Source organism: Barbus barbus (assembly GCF_936440315.1).
Source record: "Barbus barbus genome assembly, chromosome: 48".
Taxonomy (NCBI): Eukaryota; Metazoa; Chordata; class Actinopteri; order Cypriniformes; family Cyprinidae; genus Barbus; species Barbus barbus.
In genome coordinates, this window is record NC_136726.1 from 23,233,928 (window position 1) to 23,254,885 (window position 20,958).

Genomic DNA, 20,958 nt, shown 5'->3' on the forward strand with positions numbered 1-20,958 from the left:
CAAACCTTTTCTCTGGGCTAGAGCAGGGGTTTTGAATCTGGGGTCCAGGGAAAAGTTTAAAGAAAAACAGTGAAATAAAAAAAATTAAAATAAAACAAAACTAGAATAAGCAAATCAATAAAATAAGATTAAAAATCAAAATAAACATTTGATTAAAATAAATAAAAACTAGAATAAAACAATTTTGATGAGCAAATAAATACATAAATAAACATTTGATAAAAAGAACAAAGCAAATAAATAAGTAAACAAATACATAAAAACAGATTAACATGAAAAAGAATAAGCAACTAAGTAAATAAATAAACATAGATTAAAACAAATAAGAAAAATGTAATAAATTAAACAAATAAATGATCAAATAAATGCATACATAAAAATACATGGGGAAAAAATAGAATAAAATAGGCAAATAAATGAGTAAATACATAAAAATACACATAAAAATAGGATAAAATGAATAAAAATTTTAATGGGTAAACAAATACATTAATAATAAAAATAGAATAAAAGAAGCATATAAATACATAAATAAAAACATTAAAATACATAAATCTAGAATTAAATAAATAAAAGTAAATAAGTCAAATTTGATTAAAATAAATCACAATAAAATAATAAAAAATAAGTAAATAAAAATGTTGCTAATTAAATATTAAAAAAGGAAATAAATAAATACTATGAGTAAAAACAACAATGTAGCTTAATAGAAATAAAAAAAAATATATAATGTTTTAGACATATTATATATATATATATATATATATAGGCATGGGAGTTTCATTTGGTGTCATCTAAACATTGAAAACGCATCTAAAAGACCCTTTAGGCTGGTGAATCGTTCTGTTGTGACTGTAATTTCTCAAGTGTCGGACCTCAGCAAGCACAGAAACACAATGTGGGGCCACCTCTGGTGTCAGGGACGGATTTGGCACAAGGGCCATATGTGCCCAGCGTGCTTCAGCGGCCTCTCGCTGGACGTGGCTCTCGGCCAGAGGAGTCCCAGCATGCAGTGGCCTGATTCCAGCTGGCTCCTAAATGACCAATTTACTATCAGAGAGAAAAACCCTCGGCGACAGATGCTATGACCTACGGGAGCTGATATTACTGCTTCTGCTCGCTATTAACCGCCGCGCACATTCCCATTATGTTCAGTGATGATGTCAGCATACGCTTAGGGTTCAGTGAGCTACGCTTCAGAGGAATCCGATTGGCTGCAGGTTTGACTGACATCGCTAAGCCCCGCCCCGTTCAACTCAAAGTCAGAATTTCTTACCTTAAAGTTCTTACTTTAAAAGCGCAGCAGAAAGACACTTGAAGTTGACTTCCAACTTGGTAATGATCAAAGTTACTGTTTGATAATCATATAACGGCAAATGCTGGGATTAATGTTCAAATAAAAATGAGAAATAAGCAAATGAAAAACTAAATTCATAAATAAAAATGATAAATACACAAACAAATTAATAAATAAATTATTAAACAAACAAGCAAATAATAATTGATAATTTGCTTGTACAAACAAGCAGATAAAACCTAATAACAAAATTAATAAAATAAGTAAATAGCCTATTTGTTTAACGCATTTCCCACACACCACTTTTGTTGACACTGCAGAATGAATGAATGAATAAATAGATGAATAAATAAGCTTAGCATTTCGTACAGTATATGGAAAATATATATTTTTAAATATAAATATTTTATAGTAGTTATGGTAGTTATGGTCAGGACTGATGTTGTAAAAAGATCTGTCAGAGGAAAGCAAAAAATACATAAACAAGCAAGCAAACAAACAAACAAGATAAAATAAAATAAAAAACAACAATGATATATAATACTTTTATGACCATTTTTTTTAATTGATGCACAAGGGTTAAAGTTATATATTAAAGAAAGCATAGGTTACTAGTCTAAGCCGTTTATGCAACAGGCCTCAGCTGGTTTTGTTTTCAACAGATGGAGCCAAATAATAATAATAATAATAATAATATTTTTATGACCGTTTTTTGACATGGATATTTTTGTCCTCTGAGTAACTTTTTTAAATTGATGCACAAGGGTTAAAGTTATATATTCAAAGAAAATTTTGATGACTAATCTGTATTAATAGTCTCAGCAGTTTTTCCAACAGATGGGGTCAAAAAAAAAAGAAAAAGCGATCAATTGTACACACAGAGTGTCCCAGTTTGTCTCAAAACATCGACAAATGCCTTGAAAAGAAACGTTCTTCAATTTTTTCTCGTAATAAACAGTAAGTGTGTGATACCTTATCAGCTCCTGCCATCCCTGCCGAAGTTATCTTCCGTCTGCAGCTGCTGTTGAGGAAAAACAGTGCGGTGGTCGTTTATTTATTTATTTTGCGGCCTGTTAACGGTTTTAGCCGCGTAACCGCTCATTAGCACGTGTCTCAAGGACGGTGTGATATTCTCCTGACTTTCCCTGAAGCACTCTGCAGCACTTCTATCTCTGGAAAAGCAATCGAATGGAGGGAGAGACTATTAAGGCTCCTGGGTTTTCTCCGCGTGGGGATTTGCCGCGTTGCCGCTGTCGAGACCCGGACGGCGATGGAATTCCAATTTATAAGCTTCCTTTCGACCAGAAAACACGGCAGCTGACATGGTACATTCCCAGCGTGCCTTGGGAGCTGGTGACGGAGGCCTGACAGATTCAGAGGAGCACTTCCATGTCTGTCAGCTCACGTCAGGACTTTGAGTCTCTCCGGACTGTGATCTCCAGGCGCCAGCGAGAGGCCCGACATGACAGGCGATCTGCTGGAAACCCGGAGAACAGCCTCACCGAGCACGACTCAATTTACCAGCTGAAGGTGCCTGCGGGATCTCAACCATCTGATGAAGTAGACGGATCTGGATCTGGAAAAATCTGATGAGCTGCTAAATTTGCAGCTGTATATACATCTCAGTGTGATGTCAATATCGACCATGTTTACATGCACATCATTGTCCGATTATGGTCTATAATTTGAATAATAATAATAAAAAAAAAATCTCAAGCAAAAAAAGAAAGAAGAATAATAATAATGTAGGATATCAGAGACTGAATCAGACAAATTTAAGATTTGATCAGAACATCGAAACATGAGAAGCTGAGATTCCACAAAGAGGGACAACGTCATAAATCTGTCCAAATCCTAGCGCCAACTAGTCTGAAGCAAGCAAACTAACCAGCAAGCCTCTTCCACAGAACAGCTTACAACCTTGAGACAAAAGAATTGGAACTTCGGAGCGGTTTCGCAAATCTTTTGCTTCAGATCGAAACTTCGAAACATTTATCATGAATCCTTTGATTTAGATCGGAACTTCGGAGTGTGTATTGTGATTTTTTTAAACTTAGGACTTTGGAGCAGTGTCGTGAATCCTTTGATTCAGATCGTGACTTCAGAGAACGAATCGCAAATCATTTGAATTTGATTCGAAGCCCATCTGCGAATCACTTGATTCAGATAGGGACTTCATATCTTTTTTTCGATTAAGTTTTTTTTTTTTATATTAAACATTACAAAGCATTGAACCATTAAGGCAGTAGAGTTCTAAAAACAAAACACTGAAAAAAGAAATAAAGTATACACAGAGAGTTTTGCCAGGTTAATAAGAAAAATAAATAAATTTACACCTTAAGAGGGACACATAAGACGAATTTCAGGTTTACAACTATTATACAGAAAAGATTGAGAATAATAAGTTTTGAAAAGGCAGTCGACAAACTTCAAAAGCAATAAAATTGGATCTATTATGAACCAAAATGTCTTTAAAGAAACTTGTACACTTCTCTCTGCAGGAACAAACACTGAAAGTGGCCACATGTGAAGCGGTAACGTGCCACATGCAGATTTCTGAAAGCTTTAATATATCACCTTCAGTGAAAAATGCTTTTATAACCCTTGTGTTTTGACCTGTAATGGTGCCTAATGGCTGTTTACCAAATGTTCCTATAAATGGGTTTGATTGCCAGTTTCTGTAGAACCGGATCGACATCTGGGTGCAGGACGGCCTTCAGGGTTGCTTGGCAACAAGGTCACACCGGACCACGACTACCAGTGACTAACACCACTTTGGAAGCGTTTCGATACAAGAAGAACCATTTCAAATGATAACATGCGACCGCTGAAATAACACGGTACCTGTGTGTCAGAAGAAGGTCTTTATTGATAACAGGGTTTAACGCAAATATATCTGATATTTACCGTCAAAACATTTTAAGAGGGGCTCACCCGCTCATCAGAAAATCACACAGGACCATCATGGACAGATGATGGGGAAACAAAACACTGTGGTGAAGATTTCAAAACCACACATGTATAAAAGACAAAGGAATCAGTTTTTGTTTTGGCTGAACCTGAAAATACTGAAATGGAGCATAAAGTAGTAACAAGTGCATATATTCTAATTCTAATTCTCAAGATAAATCAGATTTTCCAATACATGCATGTGAAATTATTTGGTTGCACAGCAGTTTGGTGTCTAAATAACTGATAAATAGCAGAACAGATATGATTTGACAGGATCTTCTGTAACCTACAATCAGTGCTGGGTAGTAACTGATTACATGTAATCTGGATTACGTAATCAGATTCCAAAAATTAAGTACTTGGAATTAGATTACATTTTAAAATACTTGTAATCAGACAGTTACTATTTTATTGATTCCTATTGCCACAATAGCAATAAACTGTGATTCTTCTTAATTATTCTTTTAAATGTTCTTTTCTAAAATAGCCTAATGCTTATATACAGTACAATCAGAAAGTCTTCCAGTTTAGACATTCACACAAGACGGCATTTGACCTATGTATTCACAAACTTTTGCATGTTCACTGTCCTTTGAAGTCAGTTAATGGTCACATGACATCCAAGTTTTTAGTAAGTGTTTTATTGTAATTGTTATTTTAATTTTACCTTTTTATGATTTCATTAATTATTAGCTTTTCAATAAACCCACAACCCCCCTTCAGTTCCTTCACAAAGCCCAGTTTGGGAAACCCTGATGTAATGTTTAATGCACTTCATGCTGTTAATAACAACAAATGGAATATATTTGCTTACTCTTTGTATTTTTATATCAATATGGTACAAGAATATCCTATTTAAATCAATGTGATAAACAAGTTAGTCTGATTATATTACCTAAAAGTGTAATGGATTACGTTACTAACTAAAATTTATGTCATGTAATTTGGAATCAATAATGGACTACAATTTGTCCAGCACTGCCTTCAATGTTTTTTGTTTTTGTTGTTGTTTTTTTTTAATGAAGGCACAGATTTAAGTGTTCAATACGAGTATTTTCATGACCATCATGCCATGCGTTCACTGTGAGGACAGCGTTTCATCCATGTAGGCACAAGAGAATATACATACAAAAAGACATACAAAAGTCAAACATCCAGCACCATAGACCAATGTCCTTGTGGAAAGTGGAAAAAGCTCAGAAAGTTGGTGCGCAGTGCAAGATCGCTTGTTATAAAAATAAAAAATTCAAGGTAGAATCTGTGATAGTTTTCCGGGGACTTTGAGTGCTGATCGATTTTGAAAGTCTGTTGGACATCAAACAAACTCAGAAAGTCGATTTGAACTTTGGCTACGGTCATGGGGTCAGTTTTTTGACATCAGCTGTGTCCTCATGGGCGCCGCTGTCAATGGTTTCACTGGGTTGGGTCTCCTGGGTTTCGTTTGAACACGACGACATGGAGTTGTTTGACGACCCGAAATGATGAGTGTCCACCAGAAGCAGCATGGGTGTCCCACTCCTCTTCAAGGCCTTGCTCATGGTGATGTGCACTTCCTCTGGCGTGACTCCGAGATCAGATGGCGACTTGCGCTTGATGCGCTCGTAGCTCTTGTCTTGATTCTCAGGGAACGTCTCGCTGTCTTGGAAGCGTCCGAACAGCCAGATGAAGAACCCGCAGAGCACGAAGGCGGCCAGACTCGGGATGAACGCCAGGCATTTGACGTCCAGACTGGAGCCCACGTAGCGGCTGTGAAGGAACATGTCACTCTGGACATACGTCTGGTTGGTGCGCGGGTCGATGTTGGTGGAGCGCCATTCCCAGGTTAGCGTGCTGCGGTTGAAGTCGCGCAGTGTCTCTGGATCCTCCACGGTGTAGATCTTCTCTCCTGGACCTACGTATTGACCGTATTCATAGGGCTTGTAGAAGATCTGGTTCTTCCACATGTTGAGGTCCAGGATGAGGACCAGAAAGATAATTCCGTAATTAAACCATTTCCCTGAGGGAGGGGGAAAAAGGGAAGATTAATGTGTTTGGAATTTATCCCAGTGTATTTCAGACATACTGAAAACACTTTAGCAACTCTGTTTAGCAACAACCTGGCAACTACCCAAAACACCCTAGCAAAAGCATGGCAACACCCTGGCAACTACTCAAAACACCACAACAACTGCATAACAACACCCTGGCAACTACCCAAAACACCCTAGCAACTGCAAGGCAACGTCCTGGCAACTACTTACAACACCACAGCAACTGCATAGCAACACTAAATAACAACATACTGGCATTTAATCAAAACATCTTAACAACTCCATAGCAATGTCCTGGTAACAAATGTCCATAGTAACACCTTAAAAGCTACATAACAACATTCTGGCAACTACTCAAAACACCTTAACAATTGCATAGCAACGTACTCAAAACAGCTTAGCAACTCTATATAGCAACATCCTGGCAAGTACCCAAAACACCACAGCAAGTACATTGCAATGTCCTGGCAACCCATAACACTACAGCAACTGCATCACAACACTCTGGCAACCCATAACACTACAGCAACTGCATCACAACACTCTGGCAACCCAAAACACCACAGTAACTGCATAGCAACGTCTTGGCAACTACCCAAACCACCCTAGCAACTGCATAGGAATGTCCTGGCATTTAATAAAAAGACAAACAACTACATAGCAACGACCTCGCCAATACCGAAAACACCATAGCAACTGCATGGCAACACCCTGGCAACTACTCAAAACACCACAGAAACAGCATAGCAGCACCCTGGCAGTTTACCCAAAACACCCTAGCAACTGCATAACAATGTCCTGACATTTAATCAAAAGACCTCAACAACTGCATAGTAACGAACTGGCCAATACCCAATAAACCATAGCAACTGCATTGCAACACCCTGGCAAGTGGCAACTACCCAAAACACCCTAGCAACTGCATAGCAACACCCTGGCAACCACCTAAAAACACCACAGCAACTGCATAGCAATACCCTTGCAAGTGGCAACTACACAAAAGACCCTAGCAACTGCATAGCAACACCCTGGCAAAGTGACAACTATCCAAAACACCCTAGCAACTGCATAGCAACACCCTGTCCAACCACCCAAAACACCAAAACAACTGCATAGCAACACCCTGGCAAGTGGCAACTACCCAAAACACCATAGCAACTGCATAGCAACCATTAAACCATTTCCCTGATGTAGAAAAAAGGAAAATAGAAGATCAGCATGTTGGGAATTGATCCCAGAGTATCTGCGAGTCAGACGGCTGCTTGAGAAAGTGAAATAATTGAGTTGGGAGTCACTTTCTAATGGCTTTCGTTGTTAACGCACTCATGCGGGTTTACTCTCAAACGCTAAATCACTGCACCAAACAATAAGGTTAAAGACTTTTATGAACGGTTGAGCAGGAAGGCCATTTCCTAAGCCTTCTGGGAGAGATCATCTATTCCCAAGATGGTCATCAGGAGCCTCGCTACAGTGAGCAAAACACAGTGAGACGGAAAAAAGAGAAACCGAAGCGGTTCGCTCACACACTTCCGACAGATTTACTGACTCCATTATATAAACGCACGTTTACAGTTGAGCAAATACTAATTAGTATGCATTACCAACGCTGCCTTCAAACACATCATTATAAAGAGATGTATCTAACGAGCTAATATTCTGACAGCGTATCCCTTTGGGAAAGGAATTAATTCATCCGTCCTGTCCCAAACGACAGTTTAGAGCACTACTGCTTGATTCACCGGCATAATTGTGCTCACGGTGTATTTGCAGTCGTGCCCTACTTAAAGCACAAGTGTGTGGATTTACCCGTGATGTGGATGTGGTACTCATCCTTAAAGATGCTCTTGCAGACGGGCAGTTTGATCTTCAGCTGCGTGGTGGAAAGACCCGGGAGGTTCATGTCCAGATCGCCCATAAAGTGAGGAAACTCCCAGTCCTGGAAGAGGAAGATCCAATAAACATGTGTAAGTGAACACACAATGAATGAATAAACCCTTCAGGGGTTACAGTACGACATCAAACCTCACAGAGCTACTGTATGCACACACTTCAGAGGGTGGGATGAAGCATGTCTGAAGGGCGAACCTATTTGAAGAATACATAAAATAAACTACTGTACAGGAAATACAACAGATATTTCAGAAACTCTTTTGTGTGAACAAAGGCAAGCATTACTAGTACTGCATTTGAAATGTAGAATCCACGCCCTAGCAACTGCATAGTAACAGATACAATAACTATAATTAGCAAATAACTATGTCCAGGCATCTACACAAAACACCCTAGCAATTGAATCAAGCTAGCCAAAACACCTTAACAACTGTATGTGTGTGTGTGTGTGTGTGTGTAGGTGTGGGTTTGTATGTATGTGTACAAAAACAAATGTGTGAGTTTGCATGTGTCTGTATATGTGTGCATTTGTTTGTGTGTATGTTTGTGAGTGCTTGTTTGTTTGTGCATGTGTGTGTTTGTGCATGTGCTTGTTTATGTTTGTGTGTGTGTTTGTGAGGGTGTTTGTTTGTTGTTTGTGTGTGTGTTTGTGAGGGTGTTTGTTTGTTGTTTGTGTGTGTGTTTGTGAGTGTGTTTATGAGTGTTTGTAAATGTGTTTGTGCATGTGTTTATGCATGTGTTTGTGAGTGTGTGTGTGTGTGTGTGTGTGTGTGAGTGTATTTGTGAGTGTGTTTGTGTGTTTATGCATGTGTTTGTGAGTGTGTTTGTGTGTATGTTTGTGTGTGTGTGTTTGTGAGTGTGTGTGTTTATGTTTGTGAGTGTGCGTGTGTTTGTGAGTGTTTTTGTGTTTGTGCGTGTTTGTGAGTGTGTGTGTGTGTATTTGTGAGTGTGTTTGTGTGTTTATGCATGTGTTTGTGCGTGTTTGTGAGTGTGTTTGTGTGTATGTTTGTGTTTGTGAGTGTGTGTGTTTATGTTTGTGAGTGTGTGTGTTTATGTTTGTGAGTGTGCGTGTGTTTGTGAGTGTTTTTGTGTTTGTGCGTGTTTGTGAGTGTGTGTGTGTGTGTGTGTGAGTGTATTTGTGAGTGTGTTTGTGTGTTTATGCATGTGTTTGTGCGTGTTTGTGAGTGTGTTTGTGTGTATGTTTATGTTTGTGAGTGTGCGTGTGTTTGTGAGTGTTTTTGTGTTTGTGCGTGTTTGTGAGTGTGTTTGCGCGCGTTTTCTGTGTGTATGTGTTTGTTTGTGTGTATGTGCGTGTGTTTGTGAATGAGCGTGTTTTCTGTGTGTGTGTGTGTCTGTTTGCGCGTCTGTATGTGCGTGTGTTCAGAAGTCTGGCTCATTTCTGATGGTCTCTGTTGTTCTTTTCTCTCTGACATTTCTAAGAGATCAGAAATGAATTGTGAGGCATCTAAAGTTTGCGCTGAGACCCCAGCATCACTGAACATCAGCCGAAGCGGCGTCTGATCTGGCCGTTCTCCTCTCGACATCAGTCAGAGCAAAATCAATAAAACTTTGATAAAGTATAAGAGGATCTGAGACAGATTCCGCGGCCCACAGCTCCAGGACAAATGCAGAAACAAACCAAATTAAGTGGCAGAAATACAGAATAATGTTGTTTTTTTGCAATTAAGCTGTTTAAGCATGTTTACGAAACAGAGAGTCTTTGATTTCTATGTGACTTGGCGGAGAGTTAACGAGGATCCGCGTAATTACAGTGAAGCTCATCGTTTCGCCTCATTGATGTCCATGATAACTGTGTAACACAAAATGAAGCTTAAATTACGTGGCATGAAACCAGTGGAAGAGGTTGAAATGAAAGAGCTTGTAAATCCCGCCGGCTCGCGGCCGTTCTGGGTCTCTGAGTTAATTAGGCACTGAATAAAATATCAGACACGTCGCAGAGATTAACCGTCACATGGAGTGAATGCGGACAAAAGTGAGGTGAAATATCTAGCGTGTGGAGATGAGGAGATGAAGCAACTGAGAGAGACACAGATACAGACACGTAACGACAACAGACTGAGACTGAGGAAATAATTACAATCAGACAGAGTGAATGTCAACAAATTTGAGCCAACACAGGTAAGTGATTGAGACACTGTAATCAGACACAGACAGACTGTGATTTCAGCAAGGCGTCTGATTGGTTGAGAGAAGCTGGAGGAAAAATAAAACCATGGCAGATGTGATGGATGATAAAGGCCAGGTCAACACCTCTGAAAAAAAAGTTCAAATAAACTCATAAATGAAATGATACGAGGTGAGATTGTTCAAAAGTAGATTAAAAAAATAAATGCAATAGAAAAATACCTAAAAATAATTTAACACAAAAAATAAACAATGCAGAATGTGATATTTGAAAAGTCAAGTAAATTGAAAAAAAAAAATATGAAGGCTTGAAAAAGACTAGGTCAACACCTCTGGGGAAAAAATACATAAAAAAAAACTAAAATTAATAAACAAATTAATTGATCTGAGAAGGGACAGATGAAAATTAAATCAAGTAAAAATGGAATAAAAATATAATACAAAAGAAAAATGCATTAATTAAAATAATTTAAAACAAAAAATAAATAATGTGAGATGACAGCTGAAAAGTCAATAAAGTAAAAATGACAGCCTTGAAAAAGGCAAGGTTGATACATCTGGAAAAAATGAATTTAAAAGAAGCTAAAACGAATAAAAAATATTGATGTGAGGTGGGACAGATGAAAATGAAATAAAGTAAAATTAAATAAAAATACAATACAAAAGAAAAGAAAATGCATTAATTAAAAATAATAACAGTTGAAAATAAAATAAAAAATAAATTTAATTAAATAAAAAGTAAGAAAATAAAAAAAGAAATAAGGAAAGTCAAGCCCTTCTACCAGAGATGGGCTCTGGAGTTAGTGACTCGGACTGGAGTCGCATTTTATAGACTTCAGACTTGACTCAGACTCCACCTGAAATGACTCCAGACTTGACTCGAGGAAAAGAACTCGTGAATATTTTAAAAGCAACTGAGTCTTTTATCCATAAATACTTATATAACTGATTTTCAAAATGCAGACCGCATCCGCACCCCGGCATCCATCCGAGGCGTAACAGCAGCACCATGAGCGGATCACATAACTAGTGTTGTTTATGGCACATATCTTTCAGGCTATATCCTCTAGTATTTTATCTAAAGCCAAACACACTTTATTCAAGCCCTTTCATCTCCGTGCGCTTTCTCTCTCTATCTTCGGGCGCGTGCCGGCGCGGATGACTCGGTTATTTTAACAACAGAAACACGGTGAGCAGCAAAATTATTGATTACTTTCACTAAAACACAGTAGAATTTTTTTTTGCTGCAAATATAGTTATTTTGCTTACTATATATTTATCTATAACCTATTTTAAGTAAAATATTAAAATAGTATAAAAGTATTTTTTCTGTCACATGGTCTCGCATGTATCTAAATGTATAAATACAATAAAAAATGTACTTTTTTATTATTATTATTATTTATTGATGTCCGGACCTCTGCTTGGAAGAAAATATAGAGGCCGTGCCTCTTGGAACTTTAATTGAATACCCCCTGACTTATATCATAAAGATAAACTTTATTTGTATGGTTTTGTAATATCGGTGTCACATAGGCTATTTCCTTATGTGTCATGGTAGATCAGACTCTTTTTATAGTTTTGGTAATGGATTAAAACATAAGTAACAGGCTGGATGTACATCTTAACACCTCTTTATTTTACAAAGCAGATCATAGATCATATATTTTGTCTATAGCCTATAAAACAGCTTTGTAAATAAGAAGATTTCAATACATGGGATTCTGAATGGGATTTTTTAATCGAGCCATTAAACGAGACTCGACTCGGACTCGTGAGCAAAGAATTGAGACTTGACTCAGACTCCAAGTTAAAGACTTGTGAACATCTCTGCCCTCTACAAACACCCATCTTGAGGGAAGAAACGTGAACATTTTAAAATGAAAACAATAACCCTAACTTTTTATCTCCTAAATGCATTAAAGTTGGATTTAAAGGGAAATGAAGACGGGTTCATGTGAGAATGACCCACTTTAAGAAGCTCTGGCTAGAATCTCCAGACATCAGATGAACCTGCGATTGTGTGTGTGTGTGTGTGTGTGTTTGTGTGTGTGTGTGTGTGTGTATGCATGTGAGGTTATTACAGGACAAACAGTGAGAGCTGTTGAGCTCATATTAGCATATTCATGAGACAGTGACACACTCCATTGTGATTTGCTGCCTGTGGCGATGTGGAGGACATTAAACAAGAATCAGTCAAGAGCGGACACACACACACACACACACACACAGAGTCAATGAAGGAGAGTCAGACGAGCTCGTGTTTGTACCTGCATGACAATGAGGAGGTCAAAGACCAGGATGAAAGAGGTCAGGAACGCTCTGGAGACCTCGTCGCTCGGCAAGAAGCCACGGTTCAGGTTATCCCACCTGATCCAGTCTGTACTGATGACCAGAACCACTACAGACGTCAGAGAGATCAGCACCGTCCTGACAAACACACACAGAGAGAACAGATCAATGAGTCTGAGAGAAGTCTCTTCTGCTCACCAGTGCTGCATTTATTTGATCAGAAATACAGTAAAAAATTTAAATATTATTACAATTTAAAGTAACTGTTTTCTATGTGAATATGTTAAACTGTAATATATTTCTGTGATCTGCAGCTGTATTTTCAGCATCATTACTGCAGTCTTCAGTGTCACATGATCTTCAGAAATCATAATAATATACTGATTTACTGCTCAACAAACATTTCTGATTATTATCAATGTTGAACACAGTTGTGCTGCCCCATATTTTTGTGAAAACTGTGATACATTTTATTTTTCACAAATCACAGATGAATAGAAAGTTTAAAAGAACAGCATTTATTAGAAACAGAAACCTTTTGTAACACTATACATAGCTTTACTGTCACTTCTCATCAATTTAATGTGATCTTGATGAATACAAATATAAAATCTTACTTACACCAAACTTTTGAATGTAGTCTATCATGATTTTCACAAAAATGTGAAACAGCACAACTGTTTTCAACTGTTAAAAAAAAAAAAAAAAAAAGTTTAAACTAAATGCAATAAAATAATATTTTTTAAATGCAATAAAATAATGTGTCAAGTGAACGACACATTATTGGGCCATCGCCCAATAATGTGTCGTTCACTTGAAGAACGCAAGCTTCTAGAGGCACATAAGTCTGAAGTAATGAATTTAGGTAAAGATTTCTTTAATAGAATTGGCTGGAAGACCTGCCAAGAGAGCATTGCAATAATCAAGTCTGGACAGAACAAGAGCTTGAACAAGGAGTTGTGTTGCATGTTTCCGAGAGAAAGGGCCTGATCTTCTTAATATTGTATAATGCAAATCTGCAGGACCGGGCAGTTTTAGCAATGTGAGAAATTCAGCTTATCAATCACATCTCCAAGGTTTCTGGCTGTTTTTGAAGGAGTTATGGTAAATGAGCCTAACTGGAAGGTGAGATTGTGATGAAGCGATGGGTTAGCTGAAACTACAAGCAGTTCTGTCTTAGCTAGGTTGAGTTGAAGGTGATGGTCCATCATCCAGCAAGAAATGTCTGTTAGACACGCTGAGATGCGAGCAGCTATCGTCGGATCATCAGGATGGAATGAGAGGTAGATTTGAGTGTCATCAGCATAGCAGTGATATGAAAAGCCATGTTTCTTAATGACAGAACCTAGTGATGCCATGTAGACAGAAAAGAGAATTGGTCCAAGAACTGAGCCCTGAGGCACCCCAGTAGCTAGAAGTTGCGACTTGGATACCTCACCTCTCCAAGATACTTTGAAGGACCTATCAGAGAGGTAAGACTCAAACCACTGGAGTGCGGTTCCTGAGATGCCCTTTCTCAATAGGGTTGACAAGAGGATCTGATAGTTGAGTGTATCAAAAGCAGCAGACAGATCCAGCAAGATAAGTAATCAAGATTTGGAAGCAGCTCTTGCAAGTCTTAGGGCTTCAACAATAGAAAGCAAGGCAGTTTCGGTCAAATGTCCACTTCTGAAGCCAGATTGGTTACTGTCCAGGAGGTTGTTCTGTGTGAGAAAGACAGAGACTTGGTTGAACACAACTCGTTCAAGTGTTTTTGCAATGAAAGGAAGAAGGGAAACCGGTCTATAGTTCCCTAAAAGAGTTGGGTTAAGAGTGAGAGTGCAGGTACAACTGCAGGAGAAATGGCTTGAAGTAGATGAGATGGAATAGGATCAAGCGGACAGGTAGTAGGATGACTGGAAAGGATGAGTTTAGAGACCTCTGCCTCAGAGAGTGGAGAGAAGGATGTGAACGAGTGTATGTTTGCTGGTAAGATATGCTTGATAGATTGTGGTGTGGAAAATTGTGCTGTGAGGTTTGTAATTTTATTAATGAAGAATGTGGCAAAGTCGTCAGAGATGATGAAAGGAGGGGGAGGAGGAGGACAAAGGAGGGAGGAAAATGTTTTAAAGAGCATGCGAGAGTTAGGTGAGTTGTTAATTTTGTCACGATAGTATGTCCTTTTAGCAGTGGAAACATTAGCAGAGAAGTCAGAGAGGAGTGATCGATATAAACTAAGGCCAGTAGGATTTTGTGATTTGCGCCATACCCTTTCCGCAACCCTGAGTTTAGAACAATGTTTTTGGAGAACATCAGATAGCCAAGGGGCAGAAGGGGTGATACGGGCTGGCTTGGAAGATAAGGGGCAGAACGTATCTAAACAAGACGTCAGAGTGGAACAGAAAGTATCAGTAGCACTGTTAGCATCAAGAGAGAATAACTGTTTAGGGGGAGGAAGCGAAGATGAAACCATAGCAGATAGCCGGGAGGGTGAGAGTGAACGCAAGTTATGTCGAAAAGTGACATGTGGAGGGGTATGTGATGTGTCAGGAATCATGTTGAGGTTAAGAGTGAGGAGGAAGTGATCTGAGGTGTGCAGTGGAGTAACCAGCACATGATCAGTGGAGCAGTGTCGTGTGTAAATAAGGTCCAGTTGGTTGCCTGATTTGTGAGTAGCTGTAGTTAGCACTCTCTTGAGATCAAAAGAGGCAAGCAGAGTGTGGAAGTCTGCAGCCTGAGGTTTATCTAGGTGGATGTTGAAGTCTCCAAGTAAGACTAAGGGAGTACCATCCTCGGGAAAAGTTGAGAGCAATAAATCTAATTCTTCCACAAAGTTACCTAGTGATCCTGGAACTATAAAATGGATTTTTAGAGGGTAGGTAATACTAACCGAATGTGATTCAAAGGAGCTGTTGATACTCAGAGATGGTAAAGGAGTAAATTTCCAATTATTAGAGATGAGCAGACCAGTACCTCCACCTCTTCCAGTCAAACGGGGGGTATGGGAAAAGGAGAAATTATTGGAGAGTGTAACATTGTCCTCTGGTTTGATCCAGGTCTCTGTCAGGGCCATGAGGTTTAACCTTGAATGACTAGTAATGGAAGTAATGAAATCAGCTTTGCTGACAGCAGACTGACAATTCCAGAGACCAATAGAAAAAGAAAGTAATGTATTAGCAGACATAGGCAAAGTGCGCAGGTTGATAGGATTGCGCTGTCTACAGTGTGTGATGCGTGGTTTGCGAGTGGTAGTGATAGTATTGATCTGGAAACACATAAGAATAGGTTATATAAACTAAAACAGAAGTGAAACGAGTAGTAGAAATGAGGGTAATTAAAAACGTGAACAGTCTTCACACGAGGAGGGCTTTACACGACGGCTGCCGCGACCGCTGCTGTGGTATAATAACCTTTTTTTTTATACCCGTCTAACAAATCACTATTTGAATTCAGCTGAACCCACTTTCCTGTTTAACACAAAAAATGGCCAAGCAATTGCAGACACTGACAAGATAAGCGATACAGTATGAGACCAAACGCGATTTCAGCAACTCTCAACACAGTAAACAAAATAAGCAATATATATATATATATATATATATATATATATATATATATATATATATATATGATATATATACATCAGCTTTGTCACAGGAATAAATAAAATTTTTAAAACATATTCAAATAGGAAACAGTTATTTCCAATTGTGATAGTATTTCACAATTATACTGCTTTTACTGTACTTTTGATCAAATAAATGCAGCCATGCAGAGCAGAAGAGACTTCTTTCAAAAGCATTAACAATGGAAATTATTCCAGACTTTTGAGCGGTAGATGTCTGCAGATGAAGCAGATCTCTCGCTACCATTTACTAATGGATGGAGCCGCTGGCAGAGAGAGCATTAATAAAGGACGAGCGCTTATGAAACATAACGCGTAATGCACTTCTGATGAATTCACTGAATAATACAGACACCAGATCAGCTCTTCACGTCACTGTGAGCTCATTCATCAGACACCGAAGAGTCAGAACTGATCCGGAGTCAGTGCTGCTTCAGATGCAGCTTTACAATCTCTTGATATTGAGTCTTAAAACTGCAAAGCTACAAGAGCGAGACGCTGGATAAACACCTGGCTCTGACGTCCATCTGCTGCTTTTCTAAAGACAGCAGATCAGTATAAAGTCACCAGGTAAGGAAAACATTGAGAACTGACACTGCAAAAATGACATTTGAATGAGTTTTTAATAAGTGTTTTTGTCTTGCTGCACTGTTTTTAACGTGTTTATGCTTCAAATCTGTCAGTGCAGTAAAACAAAATACACTTGCATTAAATAAAAAAGTTCAAAGTACTGCATGTTTTTTTTTTCTTTTTTATTGTAAATTAACAAAATCAAATTAAGTCACATTAAATATTAGAAATTGCATAATAATTATTAAAAAAACATTTAATATCCATTTTTGACAACTATTTCATATAAAAAATTGCAATTGCCATTTACCACTAAATTTAGTTTTGATTTAGACTAATTAAACATTATATTATAATATAATACATAAACATTTATGTATTTTATTCATATAGTAAAATTACAATTTTATTAACAATAACATAAACTTTAATACATTTAAAATGAACTAAAATTATATTAATCATTTATATTAATATAATATGTGAACTACTGACAATGCAAAAAAAAAAACTTTAATGAGTCTTCCACTAGAGTTTACTGCACTAGTATATATATATATACATATTAAATGCAAAGTTGACTGGAAGGAAGAATTTGGGTAGGAAAAGGTGCACAAGCAACAGGGATGACCGCAAGCTTGAGAATACTGTCAAGCAAAGCTGATTCAAACACTTGTGAGAGCTTCAGAAGGAGTGGACTGAAGCTGGAGTCAGTGCATCAAGAGTCATTATTATTATTATTAAAAATTAAAACAAAAAAAGTTTGAAATGTTTTACTTTTTGTCTTTTTGTACTTGTTTTAAAAAATAAAAAATAAATACATTTGTTTACAGTTAAAATGCCAATCTAAAATCAAACTGTTATAAATATATATTTGATTTACATTTTTGAAAATAATTTCATATTAAAAATTGCAGCAGTCATCTTCCACTAAATTGAATTTTGATTTTGACTAATTAAAGATATGATATTAATATAATATGAATGTGAACGTCAAAAAAGACATTTTGATGGGTTTTAATTAGTCTTTTTAGTCTTACTGCGCTAGGAGATTTTCCATGTGTTTTTAATTTGTTTATTCTTCACAATAACTCTTCAAAGTTCACTACATCTGTTTATTTTTAAACTTTCTTTAATAATATTACTCATTTCATAATGCTGTCATTGTGAATGATTCATCAGTGCAATGTTTTTCTAAAGAAAATTTATTTTTAACTGTAAATGAAAATTGCATCTTGTAAATTAAATTAATGCATATTAAATCTTACAAATGTTATGGCAAATTAAACATTCTATTAATAATAAAACAAACATACTATATTAATTATTTCTATTAATATAATATGAATGCAAACTACTGGAACTGCAAAAATATAATTTTTAATAAGGTATTTTTCCATGTTATATTTAATATCTCACACCCTCTTGCTTCTAAAGCGCATGTTTCATGGATTTTTAGATATTTTTACTGAAGAAATGCATATGATCTAGTGAGAATGAACTAAGTAAGCTTTAGTAAACGCTGTGATGTGCATCGGGGTCAGAGGTTGCGCTGTTGAGTGTGTTTTCAGGGTCAAAGTTTGTGTTCGGTCACGTTAGCATGGCAAACGCAGCAGCGCTGATCGATTTTCTGCTGCGTGAGTCTTTAATTAAACGTGCTGATAATGAAAACAAGCATTAAAATAACATTATTAACTCACACACTCAGTTTAACGGCGTTTGTTATTCCCATAGGAACATTTTCAGACGATTCAACCCACGAGAACAGCAAACACACACTCAAATCTCATTCCTAATGTAAGATAACTACAATTACAATTGACTAACACCCTATAGCATACTCAGATATGGATAAAAACACGATTTATAAATATTATTTCACACACACAACCTCATAAGAAGCAATATTCCCGCTTTAAGCCGAGAGTATCTGTGACATGCGATCAATTACTGCACAAAATCACCTCGACTCGCATCTCAGTTCATAGAAACCAGCAGAAGTCATGTTTACATTGACCAGAGGCTTTAAAGTACAAATTATTCATAAACACCTCGTCTGTTTTTAAGCTGGAGCATATCGAAATCCTCCTTTTAGGAGCAGGACAGCTGGATAAACCTGCATTTAACTTTCTTTAATAAGATTATTTATTTATCAAATATCATGTCCTTATTGTGAATGATTCATCAGTGCACGCGCTTCGAAAGGAAATAAATGTTTTTGTTTACAGTTCAAATTAAACACTGTAAATAATAAAAATTTTAATAAACTGCACATTAAATATTAAAATGTTATAATAATTAGAATTATAAAAATTCACAAGGAATTACAGTCATTTTAATTATAAAATATTCATAAATAACATTAAAAATATATTATTAATTATAATTATATTATTGTTAAACTTAAATACTGTAAATTAAACAAATAATTGAAAACTACAATTTATTTTTTAAATAACTGCATATTAAAAACAGCAAGTCGTTTACTACTACATTCAGTTTCGATTATGACAAAATTAACATTATATTAATAATTATAATATTATTAAATACATTATAATTATAAAATAGAATCAATATATTAATAAATACATAATATAATATTATGTATAATAATAATTATATTATTACATATTAATAATTATTATAATAAAACATAAAATGATTATTGTATAATTATAATTTATTGTGACTACTAAAACTGTAAAAAATTGTAATGTGTTTGTGTAATTTATGATTCAAAATCTGCTGTATTTGCTTATTTCTAAACTTTACTTAATCATTTAAATGATTTCTTTATAGTGTCGTCATTGTGAATCATTAATTGGTGCATGTTTTTCTAAAGAAAATTACATCTTGTAAATTAAATCTAATTATTATAAATTGCATATTAAATATTAGGGCTACCCCCTAATAGTGGACTAACTGTTAGTCGACCAGAAGAGGCTTGGTCGACCAAAATTTTATTTCCATGACGGACAGATCGTTAATGGCTGGTATTTGTGGTAATACAGTGCATCAGGCAGGACATCCAAACACTCCACTATCATTCATCGACCTCAAATATGGCTTATCATCTGAAATATGTAAGTATTAGCATCTTTACATGGCCGCTTAATCCAATGTTAACCTAGAAAAATGTGCGATGTCCAAGTGTCTGTGTGGAAGCTGAACAGTAGCACGCTCATTTGCTCTTAAAATAGTCATTTTTGGTCACACAGATAAGAGTAATAGATCTTTCGAATCTGTAAAGACTCTACGTTTATTTGTGTGCACTCACAATAACAACAAAACATTGTGCTTTTGTAAAGTAATGAAAGCAAACAGGATGCGCTTTCTGCCGTCTCGGTTTCTGTGAACTTGATTGCGAAACTTTGAAACGGTGTATACTTGCCTTAATATGAAAAATATATCTATAGAGAGCAAAATGTCTACTTTCAAATGAACCAATTCAAATAGGAAACAAATATTGTCAGATTATGTAATCCGTATGAAACAAGCATACAGACGCATCCTCTATGGAGATGACGAGTCAGTGTCGCCGACTTCATCTCTTAAACAGAAAACAAAGAAAGCACTATAAAAAATGTTAATGCAGCCTTTTTCACTGACACATTTATAATCTTTACGTCTGCCGGTGTGCTGTGGCAAGCTATATGCGTGTGCTTGAGTGCTTTTTAGGCTATGTAGGCAATTAAAGGCACATTATAATGATTTAAATGGTTAATTAATAAATGTGCAATTAGTCAACTAATGCATAAAACTACTAGTTGACCAGAAAAATCTTTAGTCGAGGGTAGCCCTATTAAATATTAAACTATACTTAATATACTTTTTTTTCAATTAACTGCATACTAAAGGTTGCAGTAGCCATTTACCACTACGGTCCAGATGTATTAAACAGGGCAAATTAGCTTGAGAGTGCAATTCCAAAACAGCACCGATGGGCGTGGAAATTTCTGCGGGTAAATTTTTCTGACAACATGCAAATTAAAGAAAACAGATATAACATCTCATTTACGTCTCGAGTCTGATTGGTTGTTTCTGAAGGGATCACATGATCGTCTCACCAGAACAGCACGATGCGGTTGTGTCCCTGTCTCCACATGTGTCTGGCGCTCCGGCCCCAGTCCGGATAATGAGTGTCCTGCAGCATCATGTCTGTTACCTTGGAAACA

General features: G+C 36.7%; 1 protein-coding gene across 1 annotated transcript in view; it reads right to left on the reverse strand.

Moving 5' to 3' along the window:
- Positions 1–4,126: 4,126 nt before the first annotated feature.
- The window catches only part of tmem117 (transmembrane protein 117), a 78,573-nt gene continuing 61,741 nt past the window's right edge, over positions 4,127–20,958 (reverse strand). The window contains exons 5-8 of the mRNA XM_079412107.1: positions 20,851–20,948; positions 12,585–12,744; positions 8,086–8,215; positions 4,127–6,245 (exon numbers count right to left, since the gene is read on the reverse strand). Coding sequence (XP_079268233.1) covers positions 5,605–6,245; positions 8,086–8,215; positions 12,585–12,744; positions 20,851–20,948 — 1,029 coding nt within the window. The 3' untranslated portion in view covers positions 4,127–5,604. The remainder of the gene's footprint in view (positions 6,246–8,085; positions 8,216–12,584; positions 12,745–20,850; positions 20,949–20,958) is intronic.